At 38.0% G+C, this 20,185-nt stretch overlaps 1 protein-coding gene across 1 annotated transcript in view; it reads right to left on the reverse strand.

Moving 5' to 3' along the window:
* Positions 1-15,122, reverse strand: part of STXBP3 (syntaxin binding protein 3) — a 50,238-nt gene extending 35,116 nt beyond the window's left edge. Inside the window, exons 1-4 of the mRNA XM_081024719.1 lie at positions 14,779-15,122; positions 4,784-4,833; positions 3,561-3,642; positions 70-146 (exon numbers count right to left, since the gene is read on the reverse strand). Of these exons, the coding sequence (XP_080880845.1) occupies positions 70-146; positions 3,561-3,642; positions 4,784-4,833; positions 14,779-15,007 (438 nt within the window). The 5' untranslated portion in view covers positions 15,008-15,122. The remainder of the gene's footprint in view (positions 1-69; positions 147-3,560; positions 3,643-4,783; positions 4,834-14,778) is intronic.
* Positions 15,123-20,185: the final 5,063 nt, after the last annotated feature.

The following is a 20,185-nucleotide window of genomic DNA, read 5'->3' on the forward strand; positions in this document are numbered from 1 at the left end:
TGTGAGAAAATCATATCAATGTAGTGAAAATGTTGAAGAATGTACTTTTTAAAGATTCAAAATACTCACCTTTGACGTTGGAGAGATAAAATAAAGAGCTTTCATTTGTCTGACAGGTTCTCGATTCTTATAAATATTCTCCACAACTACAAAAAAAAGTCATTTTATATAGCCAAATATTTATACACTTGAAATAATTTTTAAATAAACTACTGTACTTATTTATAATAATAAGAAAACACATTTGTATATCTTGGGTGTAACACTTTCTTTGCCTTCATTTGATAAATTAAAAAAAACCTAAAAATGTGTCTTCCCTAAGGCTAAACTCTGGGCTAAGTGCTCATCATGAAGAAAAAGATAAAGCAGTTATTTCACAATTAGGTCTACCAGCATGAGCAATGGACGTGCAATGAATAAACCCCCAAAATGCATTAAAATTAAAATATGTATTTCTTTTTAAAAATATCCTACTATAATAGCAAATACAGAACAGATACAAGGCTAAGCACTTTACAGGAATTTATCTGTTAAACCTCATAATGACCCCAGAGCCATCTTTTAAAACTCATATTGGCAAAGGGCCTTGATAGAATTAAAAACATTAATCTGACGAGTAAGGGAAGACACTGTTGGACTTTTCTTTTAAATATGATGATACATTTTCTCATTCCTAAATTTATGTTAGTACAATATAGGTTTATCATAATTTCTATTAGATAGAATATCAAATAAGATTTCCAAGGAAATATTTTATGTTTATCTCCATTCCCAACAATTGTAATTTTACCTTTAAACAACTAAGGTTAAGTCTGTGTTAACTTTCTTTTATTGCTTAATACTCAAAATGAAGTGTCTTACAGTCATCTTATGCTACATATATTATTATGTTTGGTAAATAATGTTAAAGTGTTGTGAAAATACTGTGATAATGATTTAGAACATAGACATTGAAAATATTCTGAAATGTCTGGTAAGCAATGGCAGAAAGTGCCAACTCAATTCACTGAAAAGTGGCCATCTATTAAATGATGTAAAAAAGGTTTTCATGATTATTCCTATAGATGACAAAGAAATAATTTAATTCCCAGTCTATTTTTTAAAAGTTTTTACCTGATTTTACTCTACTGAAGTAGCATCATATGTGCATTTTTTTTAAAGATTTTATTGGGGAAGGGGAACAGGACTTCATTGGGGAACAGTGTGTACTTCCAGGACGTTTTTCCAAGTCAGGTTGTTGTCCTTTCAATCTTAGTTGTGGAGGGTGATGTTCAGCTTCAAGTTGTTGTCCTTTCAGTCTTAGTTGTGGAGGGCGCAACTCAGCTCCAGGTCCAGTTGCCGTTTTCTAGTTGCAGGGGGCACAGCCCACCATCCCTTGTGGGAGTCGAACCGAAAACCTTGTGGTTGAGAGGACACGCTCCAACCAACTGAGCTATCTGGGAGCTCAGCGGTAGCTCAGCTCAAGGTGCCCTGTTCAATCTTAGTTGCAGGGGGCAGAGCCCACCATCCCTTGCGGGAGTCGAGGCATCAAACCGGCAACCTTGTAGTTGAGAGCCCACTGGCCCATGTGGGAATCGAATCGGCAGCCTTCGGAGTTAGAAGCACGGAGCTCTAACAGCCTGAGCCACTGGGCCAGCCCCATATGTGCATTTTTTCTCATCTACTGTTTAAAAGTCCAAGACCCTACTGAATATTTTCACACATGACCTGAATGACAATAGAAAGTCTGATCACCCAACCTGCCAATGCCAAGTCTAATAAAGGGATTCTCAGGAGAACTCATGTGGAACTCAAGAGGACTGTGACAAGTTCAAGTTAGTAGACATGATTATGATTAAACCACAGCAAACCTAGGTGACTCTGGAAGATACTGAGAACAATCCACAGCAATGTATTCCATAATATACAGTCCTATGATATGCCTCTCAAAAAAGCTTTCTGTGGTCAAATAAGTTTAGAAAACTGAATACTATACCTATACCCAGGGGATCCACATATATGCTGACATATAAAAAAACTCTGAAAAGTCCTAAAGAAATGTGTTTAGCTTTATTTAATGCTGTTGCCCAAGCTTAGTTGGCCACAGAATCCTTTCCTTGAAAAATATCTGTGAACACAGAACACACATAAGAAACAATGGTCTACAAAAATTCAGTAAATCTCCTTACAGTGCAAATGGTTCTGTAGTTTCATAGTACTTTCACACATGCTCTCAAATGGCTATTACTCTAGCTGCACATCAGAATAACCTCTGGGAACTTAAAAAATTTAAGTGCCTTAACCAGTATTATACTTATCCAATAGAAAAACCAAAGCTTTAATCCTCCAATTTCTAGTTTAGAGCTTTTTCCACTGAAGGTCATAAACACCACAAACTGAATATATAACTAACAAAAAGAAATCATTTTACATGTAAATATCAAAAAGTAAATATTACTTAAAAAATTTTTTTAGATACCCTGTTTCTCTGAAAATAAGACCTAGCTGGACAATCAGCTCTAATGCGTCTTTTGGAGCAAAACTTAATGTAAGACCTGGTCTTATATTACATTATGTTATGTTACGTTATGTTATACTATAAGACCCAGTCTTATAGTAAAATAAGACCGGGTCTTATATAATTTTTGCTCCAAAAGACACATTAGAGCTGATGGTCCGGCTAGGTCTTATATTCAGGGAAACACGGTAATCCTCTCATTGTCCACATTGCTCAGGCTTTCTTGAAAATACTGGGTATACTTTTGAACCTCACAAGTTAGAATGATAGAAGGTACATATACTATATTAGGATCCAAAATACAAAAGAATTATATTTGACTGAGTACCAGTTTCCTCATTACGAATGGGATATTTAGTATCTGTCTTTCAAGGGTTGTTAAGAAGATCAAATTTAAATAAATGAGTTAAAGAATGAGGAGTTAAGGATGATAACATGATTATAAATGTTATGAGATATTGGCATTTTCCCCAAAAAGGAGATGAAAATCTCATTAACACAATCCTGCACAGTAGAAGATAACTTGTAGCAGCATGATTTTTTTCATAAATCCATACTAAAGCTGACTTAAACTTATAATTCACTGCCTCATGTCTAAGTAATAAAGAGAGATTTACAAAGTCAATATTATACACTTGCAAATATGTATAAAAGTTGACTTTATGACATAAATCTTACTATCCATTTAAAAGCAATACATGTAAATCTTGAATATTAATTAAAACGCTAACATAAACCTTGTGCATCAATACACAAAATCGTAACAAGTATATAAAATATTTGGAGAACAAACTCAACAAGGCAGCTGAATTAATCTCGGTTAGGGGAACTTAATTATATGTCTCAGCTAAGAAAAAAGAAGAAAACCTGAGTTACAGAGGTTATGCTGAAGACTCACAAAGAAAAGAATGTCCAGTATAATTATTATGTCTAGAGTTCGAAAACAAAAAACAAAAAACACAACCCCCTCAGAAACACAATTACTAACTAAAATTTATTAATACTTCAAACTTTCCCAATCACAGTAAATGTTTTTATGATGAATATTGGTAATAACACTTACCAGTTATACCCTCTGCTAGAAGATCTGTCATTTTGCAACACGATGCCAAAAGTTTAGTGGTAAATTCATCTAAAAGCATTATCTTAAAATAAATATAAATTAAGAAATAGTATAAGCATTTGACTGCTAAGAATTCACAAAAGACAACTTAATCCATTAAACCTACCAAACATATGAACCTTTTATAACATAAAATTAAAATATCAGGATAGTAGGCAAATCATCTCAATTCTTCTTTTAACTTGCATGACCTAGAGTTTTATTTTTTCAATATACGTACATAATTACTATACATAAGTGAACAAATAGAACTATTTCCATTCTGAAGCAGAGAACTATTCATTGTAAATGTATGTTATGTTTAACATCAAATTTTCTTAAAATTATAAAGTGTCACTTGTAGAATAATAAGTGTTCCAGGAACTGTTTTAAGCATTTTACATGAATTAATTCATTTAATATTAACAACTACCCCCATTTTATAGACAAGGAAACAGAGACACAGAGAGGTCACATAATTTACCCAAGAAACCACAGCTATAAAGTGGTGAGGCTAGGATGTGAACATAAGCAGTATGATTCCAGATCCTATACTGTTATAGAATTAAAAGGTGTGATCAAAAATACGGTGAATGTCTAGATTAAAAAAAATTATTACAGTAAAAGCCACATTGCCATTAATTCCCTCAAAATACTCCCCCTCGCTTCAAACACATTTATTCCCATGATTCGTGCCACTTTCGGAAGTAGTTCTGGAAGTCCTCTTTCATGAGTGTCTTTAGTTGTGCTATTGTGGCTGCCTTGATGTCCTGAATCAATTCAAAATGTTTTCCTTTCATGGTCATTTTCACATTAGGGAAGAATCTTTGGGGATCGGGCAGGGTGCTAGATACAGTGAATAAGTTAGATGAGTACACACTGTAATGTTTTTACTTGACAGAAATTGCTATACCAGAAGCCATGTGTGACACGGAGCGTTGTCATGATGGAGGATGAAGTAGACACTCACGAAAGAGGACTTCCAGAACTCCTTCAGAAAGTTGCAAGAACAACGGGATAAGTGTGTCTGAAGCGAGGGGGAGTATTTTGAGGGGGATTAATGGCAATGTCTTTTACTGTAATACATTTTTTAAAATTTAAACATTCACTTTTTTATCATACTTCATATAATAAGGATAATATATTAAAGTCCTCAATACAATGGCAAAATATGCAAACTTTACCTTCCATTCATCTTCTTTCTTGCAGTCATCAAACACTGTTGATTTTATCTCTGAAAAAAAAAGATTTAGGAATTTTAATCAATAGTTAGAAATATAGTAATAGGGTAACTACTTAAAAGACCCAAGATGGCTGGAGAAATATCCAATTTGAAATTCTGCTAAGCTACTTGTAAAACTCTATGTAAAAATCTAGTTCTCTTTATTATCTAACCTACATAGTACATTTAAACTGTAATGTAATTTTAAACTTTTGAGAATAAGAGTATAATAAAAAAGTCTACTATATTTAAGTACATAAACATATCTGGAAATGTTTCTGAAAGTATTATCTGATTTGTTTCTCCCTATTCTACTTAAATCCCAAGTAAAGATGATGAAAACAAAAACCCATAGGAAAATCCCTAACTAGCCAATAGCCAAATTATATCTGACAATCAAAACTGGCTAAGTATTTTTCTTCCTGATTTACTACATTATAATTGTGAACAATATATGTTACAGCACTAGGAATGCAAATATACAAGTCATTCTTGATTTGTAATAATAATTATTAATATGTTCCTTGCAATGCTTTTCAGAACTAATCTAAATCCAAATTTAAATTAGTTCACTGATTTGCAAAAGCTTTTTTTCTTCTGTATTAAATAAAAAAATACACAGGCAAATCACAAATAGCTATTCTCCTTTGTAATAACTTTCCCCACTTACTAGGTTTTATTAATTTTCAGCTAATTTTGAAAACTGTAGTACTGTGCATATGTAATAAATAAGTAGAATTAAAATGCAAATTATAGTAACTGTCTTTAATTCTTGGTAATGAGATGTTTATATAATTCATTTAAAATTTTCTATTTCTTAATTTATAACGGCTTTGAGTTAGTGCTTTTGGAAATTTACTATCAAGTTTTTTGGCATCATACTCAAGAATGACATGTTTAAGCAGAGGGTATATTTAATAAGGGTTACTAACACTCATTGTAAGAATTATGACTGGCGGGCCGGCCTGGTGGCTCAGGTGGTTGGAGCGCCGTGCTCCTAACGCCGAGGTCTCCAGTTCGATTCCCACATGGGCTAGTGAGCTGCGCCCTCTACAGCTAAGATTGTGAACAACAGCTCTCCCTGGAGCTGGGCTGCTGTGAGTAGCTGAAGGTTGACCTGAGCAGCCGGAGGTTGGTGTGAGCTACCATGTTCTGCTGCCATGAGCGGCCGGTGGCAAACATGAGTGGCTGGCAGCCGGCAAGAGCTGCTGTGAGCTGCTGTGAGTGGCCGACCAACCACCGGCGATCGACTGCCTCAGCGAGGCTGGGGGTGGGGGGGAGCGCAAAGCTCATAACACCAGCATGGGCCAGGGAGCTGTGTCCTACACTAGACAGAAACATCGGCTTGAACCGGCGTGGGGGAGGGGAAGGTGGGAGAAAGGGAAAAAAAAGAATTATGACTGGGAAGGTTTAAAATTGTTAATAAATATCAGTTAAGGTGCTTATATATGTTTGCTATTGCTAGGAAGATTATAATGTTATATAAGAATTATGGCAAAAGCCTAAAGCACTGGTACTGGCAGGAAAAGATGACGCATTTTCTCAGGCTGAGCTCAGACACTGAAATATGATGCTACCTTCCTTTCTAAGTTTTCTGTATTCCTGTATACCTCAAACAAGCCGAAAATCAAAAACATTTTGCTTGTTTTTACTGGATTTGTGTCCTTCTCTTAAGAAATGAATGCTCATGGAATTTATGATGGAGTAGACCCAAGAGTTCCCTAGGCAGAGCCCATCTCCTTAGTCTTTAAAATCCTAGAAACTGCACTGTCCTGTACAGGAGAAACTAGTCACACGTGGCTATTGAGCACCTGAAACGTGGCCAGCCTGACTGGGATGTCCTGCAAGTACAAAATACACACCAGATGACAATGACTTCGTACAAAAAAAGGAATGTACAATATTTTTTCTACTGATTACATGTTCAAATGATAATTTTGAATATATTAGGTTAAACAAAATACATTATTAAAACTAATTTCACCTGTTTCTTTTTACTTTTTAAAAAGTTTACATATGTGGCTTGCCTTATATTTCTACTGGATAGTGCTGCCTTAGAATGTGAGGAAATCTAGACAGTCAGTGTAAGCATCTTAAAAATAAACGATAAAGAAGTAACCTGTTTTGTGGACAGAGATTAGGAGCACCCATGAAAAGTGATATGGTCACAGTTACGTTTGGAGAGGAGTCAAAGAAAACTACATCAACAAATATTACAGAACGAAAAAGGTATTTCCTGTAAATACTAATGAAAATATTTGACCTCATATTCATTTGTCTACCATTCTAAATATGGATATATCCCAATTCTCTTAGTTTTGCTCTGCTTGCTCTACACTCTTCCTCAGAGACCATATTCATCATCAAAGTTCCATCTATCGCATCAGTCCTTCAATTTCTTTTCCCCAACTTTATTGAGATATAATTGAATTGTGTCACTTTAAAGTTCACAGTGTGTAGATATACACATATACTGCAATACAATGACCACTGTAGTGTTAGTTAACACCTCCATCACCTCACACAATTACCATTTGGGGCGGGGGGTGACAGCATTGCTGATCTACTCTCTTAGCAACTTTCAAATATTTAATACATAGTACAGTACTATTATCTACAATCACTATGCTGTGCATTAGATCCCCAGAACTTACCTTCTGACTGGAAGTTCGACCAACTTCTCCCCATTTCCCTAACCCCCAACGGTCTTTCAATTTTCCACAAATCTTACATCCCAACTCTCCTTGGACTTCATTCAATTACACAATGCAGGTTTAAGCAGCTACATGCCTCAAACTGAGATTACAGTTCCCTAAAAACTGCTCTAGACTTCTCCATTTATGGATTTTATTGTCATTTTCTTAGTCCCAGTCGGGCTATTTCCTCCTTCCCCCACATCGAGTCATTAGGCAGGATTGGTTGGTTGTTCTTGCTGGTGACTGTCACCAGCACTGCTTTGTTCTCATTGTCTCTCACTGAACTACTGCGGGACACAGTCTCCTATCTGAATTTCCTGCTTTCCACTTCCAACCCCTTTGCCTTTTCAAATCCATTTTTCACGCGGCTGTCAGTTATCTTCCTGAAACACAACCCTTTGTTTATATCAACAGCCACCTCAGAATTCCCTCAAATGCTCACTCCTCCTACAGAATAAAACCTAGACCCTACTATCCAATATCCTCCACCAACTGGCCTCTATCTAATCTGTAAACTGATCTTTGACCAATCCAAATGTCACCCAAATAATGACCTGTTAATACTAACTACCTCATGGTTTCTCCTAAAGGCAAAAGGAAAAGGAAGTGTATCTAAAACTGTAATGCCAAAGACTAGGTGAAAACACTGAAGGGAAAATGAGAGCAGAACTACAAAGTCCAGCAAGGTATCAGCAATGCTGACGGGAGATTTGCACAACTATCTTAAATCACAGAGAAACAATTAACAAACCTGGTAATAAAATGCAAGAAAAACTAATTTGTCTGGAAAACAGGGGGAAAAAAGCCTTGAGACAGAAAAAAACTGTATAACGTCATTAAACAATGAAAACCTACTATTACATATTTATGGCCTAAATAAAACATAAAACTATGGCATAAGAGAAAACTACCAGGAATGAAAGCAGAAATAAAGAAAATATAACAAAATGAAGACCCAAAAAATGGAATCATGGAGAATTAAAGCTAGAAAACCTTAAAGAAAACTCATTGTTTAGGTTAGGAAAGTGAAGTATGAGCGGGCTGCAAACCAAGTCTTCCAACTCTTACTCAAATGAGGAAAAAAAATAAACCTGGTTTTTATAAGTAATATATAATGAAAATGTGTTTGAAAATCAAATAGCCAAAAGTGAAAAACAAAAAAAAAGACAGACTTGTAGGTCATAAAGAAATTTACATTCTCAGAAAACTGAAACATTCCTGATTATGAGACAAACAAATTCTGCCTACCTGGGGTCCAAGTTGTTTACTGAACAGGTAAGAATCTTTATTAATGTAAACCCAGGACCGGGCGGCAGAGACAAAAGCAATGCTATTCAGTCGAGTAAAAACAGACTGAACAGTGCATGGGAAAGACCATTTAGGGCTTTGGGTATGTACACTGTTTAAAAATTGTTTGAGTATAGCTCAGGTAACATTTTGAAATCACCATATTCTCATTATAATAAAGAATGTTTGATTATGTTAATTACAAAGCATGTGATAGGGATTGATTACAAAAAAAAGTATGAAAGTAGAACATGAAAACTGAGGACTACTATTGCACTAATCCCATATACACAAAGGCAAATATTAAAGAAGTTTTTTCTAGGTAGAAATTTAGTAAATGCTATATTTATTCTTAAAGAAAATACTTTACAATAAAAGGTCTAAAGGGTTTCTCTCTTAAAATTAAGGGTCTGAAGGTAAAAAGACACCATTATAGAATTATTTGATAGCAGTGTTAAGTCAGAAGAGTTACTCTGGGGGAAAAGGTGGGATTTGGACTGTGAATGGTTATGGAGTGCTCGGAAACGTTCTCTATCTTGATCTAGGTGGTAGTTACATGGATAAAAATTCATCAAGCTGTATGTACACTTAGCATTAGTGCAGTTTATACTACCATTACCTAATGAAATCTTAAGTCATTTCCCTTCAAAACAAGAAAATGACTTCCTTTCAGCATTGTTTTAATAAGAATCCCCAAAACGTTTGTGTCTGCTTTTTGCTGAGGGAAAAAACTTTCATCATTAATGGTTCCCCACTGCCTAGAGAACGTCTATACCACGTAGCTCCAACCTACCCATTTTAGTCTTCGTCTCCCTATTGCTTGTACTCAAACAAAAGGAATTGCACCCCCTCCCATAAATAGTCAAGCAGTTTCTCACCTTTGGGCCTTGGCTCCGATTTCTGTACACAGATTTCTGCAAAATCCTACCACCTTTCAATGTCACCTCTTTGGAGTCTTCCCTGATTCACTCCCAGAGAGAAAATAATTCCTTTTTCTTCTCTCCTCCCATAAAACTTTTTCATAACACAGTACTTGGTACTTGTGTAGTTCTTCTCCCACTGACTGTGAATTCTAGGTCAAAAAATATGCACCTAGAATAGTGTGCAGCACAAGGTACGAGTACATAATCAATAAATATTGATTTTAAACGAATACATGACTGTGCAAATATCCAAACATTAAAATAAAATTTTGCTTAACAAAATAAACTTAAACAAGTGACCAGAATGAAAAAAGACATAAAAGAAAAATAACTGATAAAAATAAAACAAAAATGTATTTTATACATGTGTATATTTGCATAGAAAACTGGAAGAATTGATTTAAAAAACCTAAGAGTGGTTGCCGTGGAGAGGTAGGCTGGGGTTCTGGGTTGAGAGCAAGATTAATTTTATTTTACAATCTTTTATGCTATCAAAAATTTTTTCTACACCAAGGTATTTAATAATGATTAAAAATGTTAACTACAAAGATTATGAAGGAGCATGGAAAATATGTCAATGTTAGGTGTTTTAAAAAAAAGAAGTCATGGAATGACAAAGTAAAAATTATCTGGAGCTATGTAAGGACTAGAAGGAAAAAGGGTAAAAGCTTATGATTTAATATGCAAAGAATTGGCTCAAATAAATATATTACGATTACTTTTATTTGCAGTTTTTCTAGGTTCATTTCCCCTAACTTCCTCTAAAATATATGCTATGAATTACAGACGATAGACAAGAAAGAAAATAGACTGAGTAAGGGGAAAAAAGCATATCGGGTTAAACTTGCTTTGTGGTTGATTTAAGTACTGTTGTTTCGTTGTGTTTATTTTTTAAATAAATGTCATCAAATTTTTATTTGAAACATTTTATCAATGATATTTTTTGCTACTACATCCCTGTAGTAAAAAGTGGCCAATGAGCAATACCAAGCACTAGAAACTTTGGCTGATTTTAAGTATGGGTATTAGTTTTGTAAATAAATGTAGCCTTTTGCACTCAAAATATTAAATTTGTTTTAAAGAGTTTTAAGGTAGTCCCTAAAACCTGACTCTTTCTCACGTTTTAGGTTTCAGCTCAAATGCACCCAGAGTAGCCCCTCTCTATATACATATATCATAAACTGAAATTATGTTTATTCTTTGCTTCCATATTTGCTATTATTCCACACTGAATGCAAGATTCCAAAGGCTGGAAACTTGTCTGCCTTCTATTGCTGTATTCTTACAGGAAATTCAATAATATTTGTTGAATAAATGGGGAACTTTAGGTAGCAAAACATGGGGGAAAATTATAAAACTGTGATCTGTTCACTTTTAACAAGATTGCTATCCACTGCACTCTGCTAGGGCCTGTTATGAATTTAAAGCTCCAGAAGACACAACAGTGGACCCAGAGACTCACATTAGGCTTATCCAGAGACTCACATTAGGCAGTAGTGAGAAGTGCCATTTGAGAAGGATAAACAATGCTACAGAAATATAAGAGGCTGAGTTAAAATGAGAGGCCACTATGGAGGTAGTAGCCCCATTTGAGCAGAGATGTGAAGGATGGCTAACCTTTGAATAGATGAAGAATAGGGGTAAGAAGAGCATTTCAGACGTAGGAATTGGCATTCAAATGGGAGACAGAAGATTTCGAGAACAGTACAGACTAGCTGAACATTAAGATTCGAGGGAATAGGAGATAACAAGGTAGGTTGGGGCCAGCACGTAAGTCTTCAAAAGCAGACCGTTTGAAATGATCTTTAGGCAACTGGGCGGGGGGTGAGGGTGGGGGCTCTCTGCAAGTCTTCAAGCAGATCAGCCTGATCATAGCACAGTACTGTTACAGAAAAATTATTCTTGCAGTTATTGGCTAGGTGGACTGGAGAAAAAACAATGGTTTGGAGGCTCAGTTATTAGGAGGCTAGTGCAACAGACTGGGCATAAAATAAGGTTCTGAGTTAAGGTTTAAACATTATAGAGTCACAGAGAAGTCACACATTAACTCTGCAGCCAAAAGACCTGCGTCTGAATACTAAGTCCATATTTAATAGCTGTATCGGGTTTTTTAAAAATAGCTTAAGATATAATTTGCATACCATATACAGTTGACCCTTGAAAAACGTGGGGGGGTTAGGGTTGCCACTCCACTCAGTCAAAAATCTACATTAACTTTTGACTCTCCCAAAACTATACTACAGTTGTCCCCTTGGTACCCATGGGGGATTGGTTCCAGGATGACCCCTCCCCTCATATGGATACCAAAAGCCAGAGTTCAGGTCCCATATATGAAATGGGGTAGATAAATGGATACAGTCAGCTTTCTGTATCCACAGACTCTCAACCCCAGATCAAAAACAGTACAGGTATTAGGGTGGCTGGTTAGCTCAGTTGGTTAGAGCGTGGTGCTAATAACACCAAGGTTGCTGGTTCGATCCCTGTATGGGGCACTGTGAGCTGTGTCCTCCTTTAAAAAAAGTATAGGTATTTATTGTAAAAAATCCATGTATAAGTAGACCCAGGCAGTTCAAACTCATGTTGTTCAAGGGTCAACTGTAATTGACCCAACTGTGCACCATTAAGTGGTTTTCAGTATATTCAGAGTTGTACATCCATCAACATAATCAACTTTAGAACATTTTCATTACTCCAAAAGGAAACTGTTCCCCTTAGCCAACATCCCCAAATCTCCCCATCTCACCCCGCCCTTGCCATGTAGATAATCACCAATTTATTTTTGTCTCTATAGATTTGTCCATTCTGGACATTTGGGAGTCACAATTATGTGACTCTTTCCCAATTTCCCATAATTTCCCAATTATGTGGGTCTTTCTGACTGGCTTCTTTCATTTGGCATAATTTCTTCACAGTTCATCAATATTATAGCATGTATCAGTATACCATTCCTTTTTGTTGCCTAATAATATTCCACTGTGTGGACACACCATGTTATTTTTTCATGGTCATTGGGTTGTTTTGACTTTTTGATATTTTGAATAATGCAGTTATGATAATAGCTGTATCAGTTTTAACATCTGTGAAATACAGATAATTATCATTAAGTTTTAATATATGTAAAGAGTGTCTGGCACAGAGTAAATGTTCAAAAAATATTAGTTCCCTTCTCCCTACTTTGTGGGGAAAGTGAAGGTTATTTAGTTTTCTACCCTATACCATCTTTAACCTAGTAAAACCTTTTCCCAGTTAAATGTATGATTTTCCTACCTCTCAGGAGATTGCTTCATCATTTCTTTCGCTGTCATCTTTTGCTAACAGATCTCAGAGGCTCCTCCCTCTCTCTCTCCCTCCCTCTCCACTTTACTCACTAAATGTTGAATATCATCTTGTTTTTTGGTTATGTTTCTATTTACACCAAGATTCAAAGAACTATTTTTTAACCCTTATATCTCTTTCCTTCCATTCAGTCTCCTGTCTTCTTTATCTTACTGGATATCCTGGTGCTACCTCAAGTTAACAGCACAAGATGGAAATTTTGTTATCACTAAACTCTCCCTTTGTTGCCTAGTTTCCATGCTATCAAGACTGACATTACTATTATTAACCTTTCTTCCTGATAAATGCTGATGCCATGTATATATATACATGTATATGTATATATGTATATACATGTATATATGTATATATGTGTATATATATATATATGTATCTTGGAAATTATAAATATAATTCGTTACCATTTTCATATAAATGTATTTAAATGCCATTGTGACTTTAAAACATTACCATGTCTTAGAAGTCACCCATGTAAATCTTGAAATCCAAAAAGCCAACCTTATATTTATTCAATTTTTAAAAAGATGTTTTTGCAACTTTTTCTTTTCCCTTCTATTTATACACTTGTTTTTAGTACCTGGTATGTTAAGCAATATGCCAGTTACTGATTTGGAGTTTTAATTTTACACAAGGAGCTCTGTAACTCGCAGAATTTTAACTCAAGTCATTTCTGTTCTTTGCTCAACAAACTGGAGGCAGAAATACTAATTAGATGTTACTCCCTCTTCCACTACTAGACCATAATTACTTTGAAGCGAGCAATGCCAAACAGTGATGGTTCTTCCTGTTTGGTGATTTCATTCCTTCTCTACCCTGGCAGATCTAGGTTTGGAGAGACTTTTATGAAAGTCAGATGAAATAGCAGAATGGCAGAACATCAGTCACCAATAAGTAAGAGTCCTAACAGCGGGAAGTGGCCCGGAGAGTGTAAAGGGAGAGGGAAAGACGCAGGTTGGTCCCGAGATTTAATCATTCCAGTGGTCCCTTCTCAAGAACTCTTTAGAAAGCAGGCTCCTTTAGGAACAGAGGAAGAGAATGTTTTTAACAGCGAGGTTTTGCTTTTGTTTTTTTTTTTTAAGGACAGACATTGAAAAGTATGGCTATGAAATCTTCCTTGGTACTAACACAAATAAGCAGAATAAGCAGTCTTCGGAAACTCAAGTGTGGGGAGGAGGGGAGGGGCGGGATAAAGAAACAGTGCTCAGACTGTCTCGGGTGGAGACATCGCCGACTGGTGCGGCCGCGGAGCAGCGTGGGGAGCACCGCGGAGGAGCGTGGGGAGCACCCCCGAGGAGCGTGGGGAGCACCCCCGAGGAGCGTGGGGAGCACCGCGGAGGAGCGTGGGGAGCACCGCGGAGGAGCGTGGGGAGCACCCCCGAGGAGCGTGGGGAGCACCCCCGAGGACCCGCGCAGGGGCCGCGGAAACGCCGGTAGGGGGTGCCGCTCGCCCAGGGCGGGGCTCGGGCCGAGCGGGCCCAGGCGAAGGAGCAGACGCGAGCGAGCAGGCCGAGTCCTCCCGACCCCGCCCATCCCTGGCGCCGGCAAGAAATAGGGCTGGGAAGGGAAGGAAGAAGTCCTAACTGGGACGTGGGTCCCAAAGCAACAAGTGCCCGCGGCGTCTCCCCAAGAGACTGCAGGTCTGGGGCAGGAAAGCAAGGCCCGGCGCGGCGGCCTCCAGGCCTTCTCTCGCTCAGCCCCTGCCCCACCGCACTCACTCTGCCACACGACGCTCTTCAGCCCCCTTTCCGTCACCGGCGGCGCCATCTTCCCAACACCGCGGAGGAGCAGCCGCCGCCTCCCTTTCGCAACCTGTTTTAGCCGTGGGAGTGCTGCTCCGGGTTGCCCCGCCCGCGGGCCGCGCCCTCGGGTGACGTCACGCGCGTCGGCTCGGCGATTCCCGCCTACCCCTGAACGGAGGCTGCGCGGTTCAGGTGGAATCCACATGGGCAGTCGCGCGCCCTCTAGCGGGAGACTGGCTCACCGAAAGGTCGCCGAACTGTGACGTCAGAAAACGAAAACGTGTGTAGGGCTAGTGAGCTAACGCGACCTAATAAATTCCCTTTTCGGTCATGCCATACATCAAGAAGGGAGAGAGCCTTCGCTTTGCAAAATAATTCTTCACTTTGCAAAGCGATTTATAATACACTTCACTCAATAGCCAGTTCAACAACCAAATGGAAAATTTACCCCCCCAAAAAAAGTGTATTTTATTCATTTTTCAAGGATATAATTGTATAGAGCTATGAGGTGTACCTCCAGTGTACCCAATACTATGCAGGACTTTCAGGAAACTCAAAAGACGGGAGAGACCCACTTCTGAAGAATTCATAGTCTAATTAGCTCAATTCCTGGCGTGCTGAAAGTAGTCAAAAGCTAGTTTAAAAAGCAAATACCTTTAAAAACAGACACGTTGATCAATGGAACAAAATAGCCCAGAAATAAACCTATACCTACATGGTCAATTAATCTATGACAAAGGAGGTAAGAACATCCAGTGGAATGAAGACAGTCTCTTCAATAAATGGTGTTGGGAAAACTGGACAGATACGTGCAAAAAAATGAAACTGGACCACCGTCTTACCTCATATAAAAGAATAAATTCAAAATGGATTAAAGATGTAAATGTAGCATGCAAAACCATAATACTAGAAGAAAACATAGGCAGTAAACTCTCTGACATTGCTTAGTAGTATTTTTTCCTGATATATCTCCTCAGGCAAGGGAAAAAAAGAAAAAATAAACAAACTGGACTAAATTTAAAAAAAAAGTTTTTGCACAGCAAAGGAAACCATCAATAAAACAAAAAGAAACCTATGGAATGGAGAAGATATTTGCCAATGATACATCTGATAAGGGGTTAATATGCAAAATGTTTAAAGAATTCATACAATTTAACACCCAAAATACAAACTATCCAATTTAAAAATGGCAGAGGACCTGAATTGACATCGCTCCAAATAGGACATGTAGCTGGCCAATAGACACGAAAAGATGCTGAACATCACTAATCATCAGAGAAATGCAAATTAAAGCTACAATGAGATATCACCTCAATGGCTATCATCAATAAATCAACAAACAAGTGTTGGTGAGGATGCAGAGAAAAAGGAACTCTTGTGCACTGTTGGTGGGATTGCAAATTGGTGTAGCCATTATGGAAAACAGTATGGAGATTCCTCAAAAAGTTAAAAACGGAACTACCTTATAACCCAGCAATTCCACTTCTCGGTATTTATCCAAAGAAATTAAAAAAGATATATGCACCGTTATGTTCACTGCAGCATTATTTACAATAGCCAAGATATGGAAGCAACCTCAGTGCCCATCAATAAATGACTGGATAAAGAAGAGGTGGTACATAAATGAAATATTACTCAGCCATAAAAAATAATGAAATCTTACCATTTGCAATAACATGGATGGACCTATATGGTATTATGCTAAGTGAAATAGGTCAGACAGAGAAATACAAATACCATATAAATTCATTTATGTGTGGAATCTAAAGAACAAAATAAACCAAAAAACCCAGAAACAGACTCATAGATACACAGAACAAACTGATGGATGCTAGATGGGAGGGGGGTTGAGAGGGCTAGGTGAAAAAGGTGAAGGGATTAAATACAAATTGGTAATCACAAAACAGTCATGGGAATGTGAAATATAGTATGGGGAATATAGTCAATAATATTGTAATACCTATAGATGGTGTCAGGTGGGTAGGTACTAGACTTATGGAGGGGATCATTCCATAAATTATATAAATGTCTAACCACTATGCTGGACACCTGAAACCAATATAAAATAATATTGAACGTTAACTAACTGAAAAATAAAAAAATTAAAATTAAAAAAGCAAATGCCTTGATGATGATGGTATACATAAATGAACCAATAAAAGAATAATTATTTATTCGCCAAACATAAATTCATGTGCAAAATTGTATGAGAGGGCCTATCAATGGTTTAGAATCCACATGTCAGGGAGTTATTTTTGAAAGCCGATTGCGAGAGAAAGTGATTTGAACTCAGACTTAAGAAGTTTAGGCAGAAATCTATTTCCTGAGATGGTTCATTTGAGACTGAAATCAAAGCAATTAATCATGAATTAGATCAGTTTAGTTGTTGAGCACCCCAACTGTGATATAACCAGATACACACTGGCAGAAAATAGACTTTCCTACAGAGATTTGCAAAGAACCAATGGTCTTAATTCAAGTTGGTCACTTAGGGAAGTGGAAATGGTTAACTACTACGAGTAATAATAATGGCTAATATTTACTGAGTGCTTACTATAAGCCAGGCACCATGCTCAGGGGATTATTTCATTGATCCTCAAAGCAACCCTTACAGACAAGGAAACTGAGGCTTAGTGAATAGACAAGGTAACTTGGCGGAAATGCACAGCTTGTGGTGGAGTGGAAACAAGGACAAGGCTTGAGCTACACAGAAAGCAAATAGAGCAGCCTGCAGGATAACCTGTGGGGTTTGCTCTTTACAAGAGAAAAGGAAAATGAATAAAAACAGCCATAAAATGGATTCAAGCATAACATATGTCGTTGTTAAAAACAGTACCACAGGCCCCAATTGGAGTCACTTAAACCGAGAATTATAGTTTTCACTCTCCCAGAAACGGCGTCTTAAACTAGTCAATCAGGAATCGCTGATCAGCACTAGTCAGGTAATCTGTCATCCACTAAAGGAAACTAACCTTTCAAAAATCAGTCTGCTTTTTTGCCAGTATAACTTCTTTGTTCCTGCTCCTTTCTGTCTGTAAAAGTCTTTCATTTTGTACATTTCCTTGGAGTTCCTTTCTATCTGCTAGATTGGATACTGCCTGATTCATGAATCATTCAATAAAGCCAATAACATCTTTAAAATGTACTCAGTTAAATTTTGTTTTTTCATAGCATGAATAGTTTTTCCATTCAAGGTGCATATGGGAATGGAAGCTGGAGCCCTGGCCTCTTTTAAGCCTATATTAAATGGACTCAACTGCCCCAAATTTTAAACAAACACACATATTATTTCCCTCGCACTTTTTTATTTTAAATCAGGTTCTGTTTAATATGGCAGGCTGGAACCCCAAGCCATAAGAAAAAGACGTGACAGTGCAGACTCACCCTTCTTAAACAGAGCTCCTCACCCTGGAGGCTCAAACCAATGCGGAAAAGAGAGGTGGATGAAGTGCCTCCATCTCCTACCCTTGAGGAGAATGACTGGGTACCAGGGAATGACACAGAATGGCCCCTCTGGACTGGAAGTTTGACTTGGGTCACATGGGGCAGAGCTGAGGTTCATGTCACTGAAAAGTAGGTTCCAGGGTTGCAGGCAGTGTGGAATAGCAAGTATGGGCTTTAGCCATACCCAGATACACACCCTGCATAACCTGGCTCTGTCTCTTACTTGCAGTGTGACTTCAAACACCTCAGTTTCATTGCACTTATGTGTTGAATATAATACCTCAAACCTCACAACAACAAACAAGATGACAATATTGCCATTTTACAGATGTGAAAACTGAGGCTCTGAGAAATTAAATGAGGTGTGAAAGACCTCAAGATGGCTCCAAGACCATCGTCTTTTCTGTTGTAATACACTTGCTACCCTCCTCTGCTCCCCTAGTTCCATATAACCTTTCTGAGCTCTCTCTCTCTAGTCTCCTCTAATCTGTTTGCCTGAACAAATTGAACCATGATTTTGAATTCCCTGAACATGACAATGCAGAATAGAAGGTAAAATCTACCGACACTGGTCAGAGATGAAAACTCTGCTTTGTTTAATTCGCAGACCAGATAAAGAGCCAAAATAAGAGGGGGCTGAATGTAAAAGCTCTTGAGTTAGGGCAGATCATTCACTCACCATCCTATTTCCAGGTCTTCTTCACTAATAATTGATGACTTACTCATGATAATCCAGAGAAATATTTTCCATAAAGACATCATGGATTAGCAGGTCTAATCAATGCTACATACTTGGCCCTCTGAGAATTAGTATTTGAACTGATTAGCCGTGTGAACGTGGGTGAGCTACTTGACCTTTCTGGGTCTCTTCATTATCTGTACAAAGGGGATAATATTATTATCTAGTTCCTGGGGTTGCTATGAGAATGAAATAAGTATGTGGAAAGAACTTAGAAGAGTGTAGTATGTTTTGGTTTTATGTTCACCTGGTATGGACCACATCGTCTTCTGTGGCATTCTGACCAAAGCAGCCCAGCCTTAGATGCCTAGCTAAGTAGTCAGTCATTTCATTTCCTGTGCCCTGGTATTTGGAGAGTGTGGGTGTACTGGTCCCAGCTCCTTGGTGTCCTAGGACCAGGAATCCTGGCCTTTCCTTTGACATTTGACCTCAGCTCTTTGGCCGGTCCAGTCAGCCATGGACACAACTGTTCAGAAGACACACTCTGCCAGCAACTGGGCTTACCACACAGTCTTACGTGGGCTCTAGACCACAGCCTGGAAAGCTGGGCCAGTCATGAAGGCCCTCCCAGGGCATGGACCCACTCTGAACCCTCCAGATGTTCTCACCAATCTTTCCTCAAATATCACACATCCCCTGTTAGGCCACTAGACTGAGGTGGTTCCAATGCCTTGGCAGCCCACATAAGTAAACCAAAACCTAAGTGTGTAAGGGCCTCAAGGTTAAGAAATCGAAACCTAAGGACGACCAATTACAAACAGCCAACTAGGCTTTTCCAAATAAGACAACCGCTTAAGCCATAGGCAATCAAATAATATCCTGGCTTTGATTCTGCCTCTTCTCTGTAGAAGTCTTTCCCCCAAGCTCCTATCAGTGGAGCGCTCTTAACCACTTCCAACTTGCTGCTGCAGAATTCAAATCAATTTCTGCTCAAATAAATTCTTAAAAAATAAATTTAGTATGCCTCAGTTTGTCTTTTAACACTCCTCAGCCTCCCATCACTGAAATTTTGCTTCAAGGAAGAGCTCACCAAGGCAAGCCTTTTAAAGTTCCCAAACCTGGCCACATGTCAGAATCATTTGGTGAGTTTGTTACAAACAGATTTGCAGGCCTGTTTCCAGACCCCCTGAGTTAGCATCTCCAGGGGTGGTAGGTACCTGGAAGTCCTTATTAAGTAATGAGTTCCCCAAGTGCAGTGGA

The sequence above is a fragment of the Rhinolophus hipposideros genome (assembly GCF_964194185.1).
Source record: "Rhinolophus hipposideros genome assembly, chromosome: 19".
NCBI lineage: Eukaryota > Metazoa > Chordata > Mammalia > Chiroptera > Rhinolophidae > Rhinolophus > Rhinolophus hipposideros.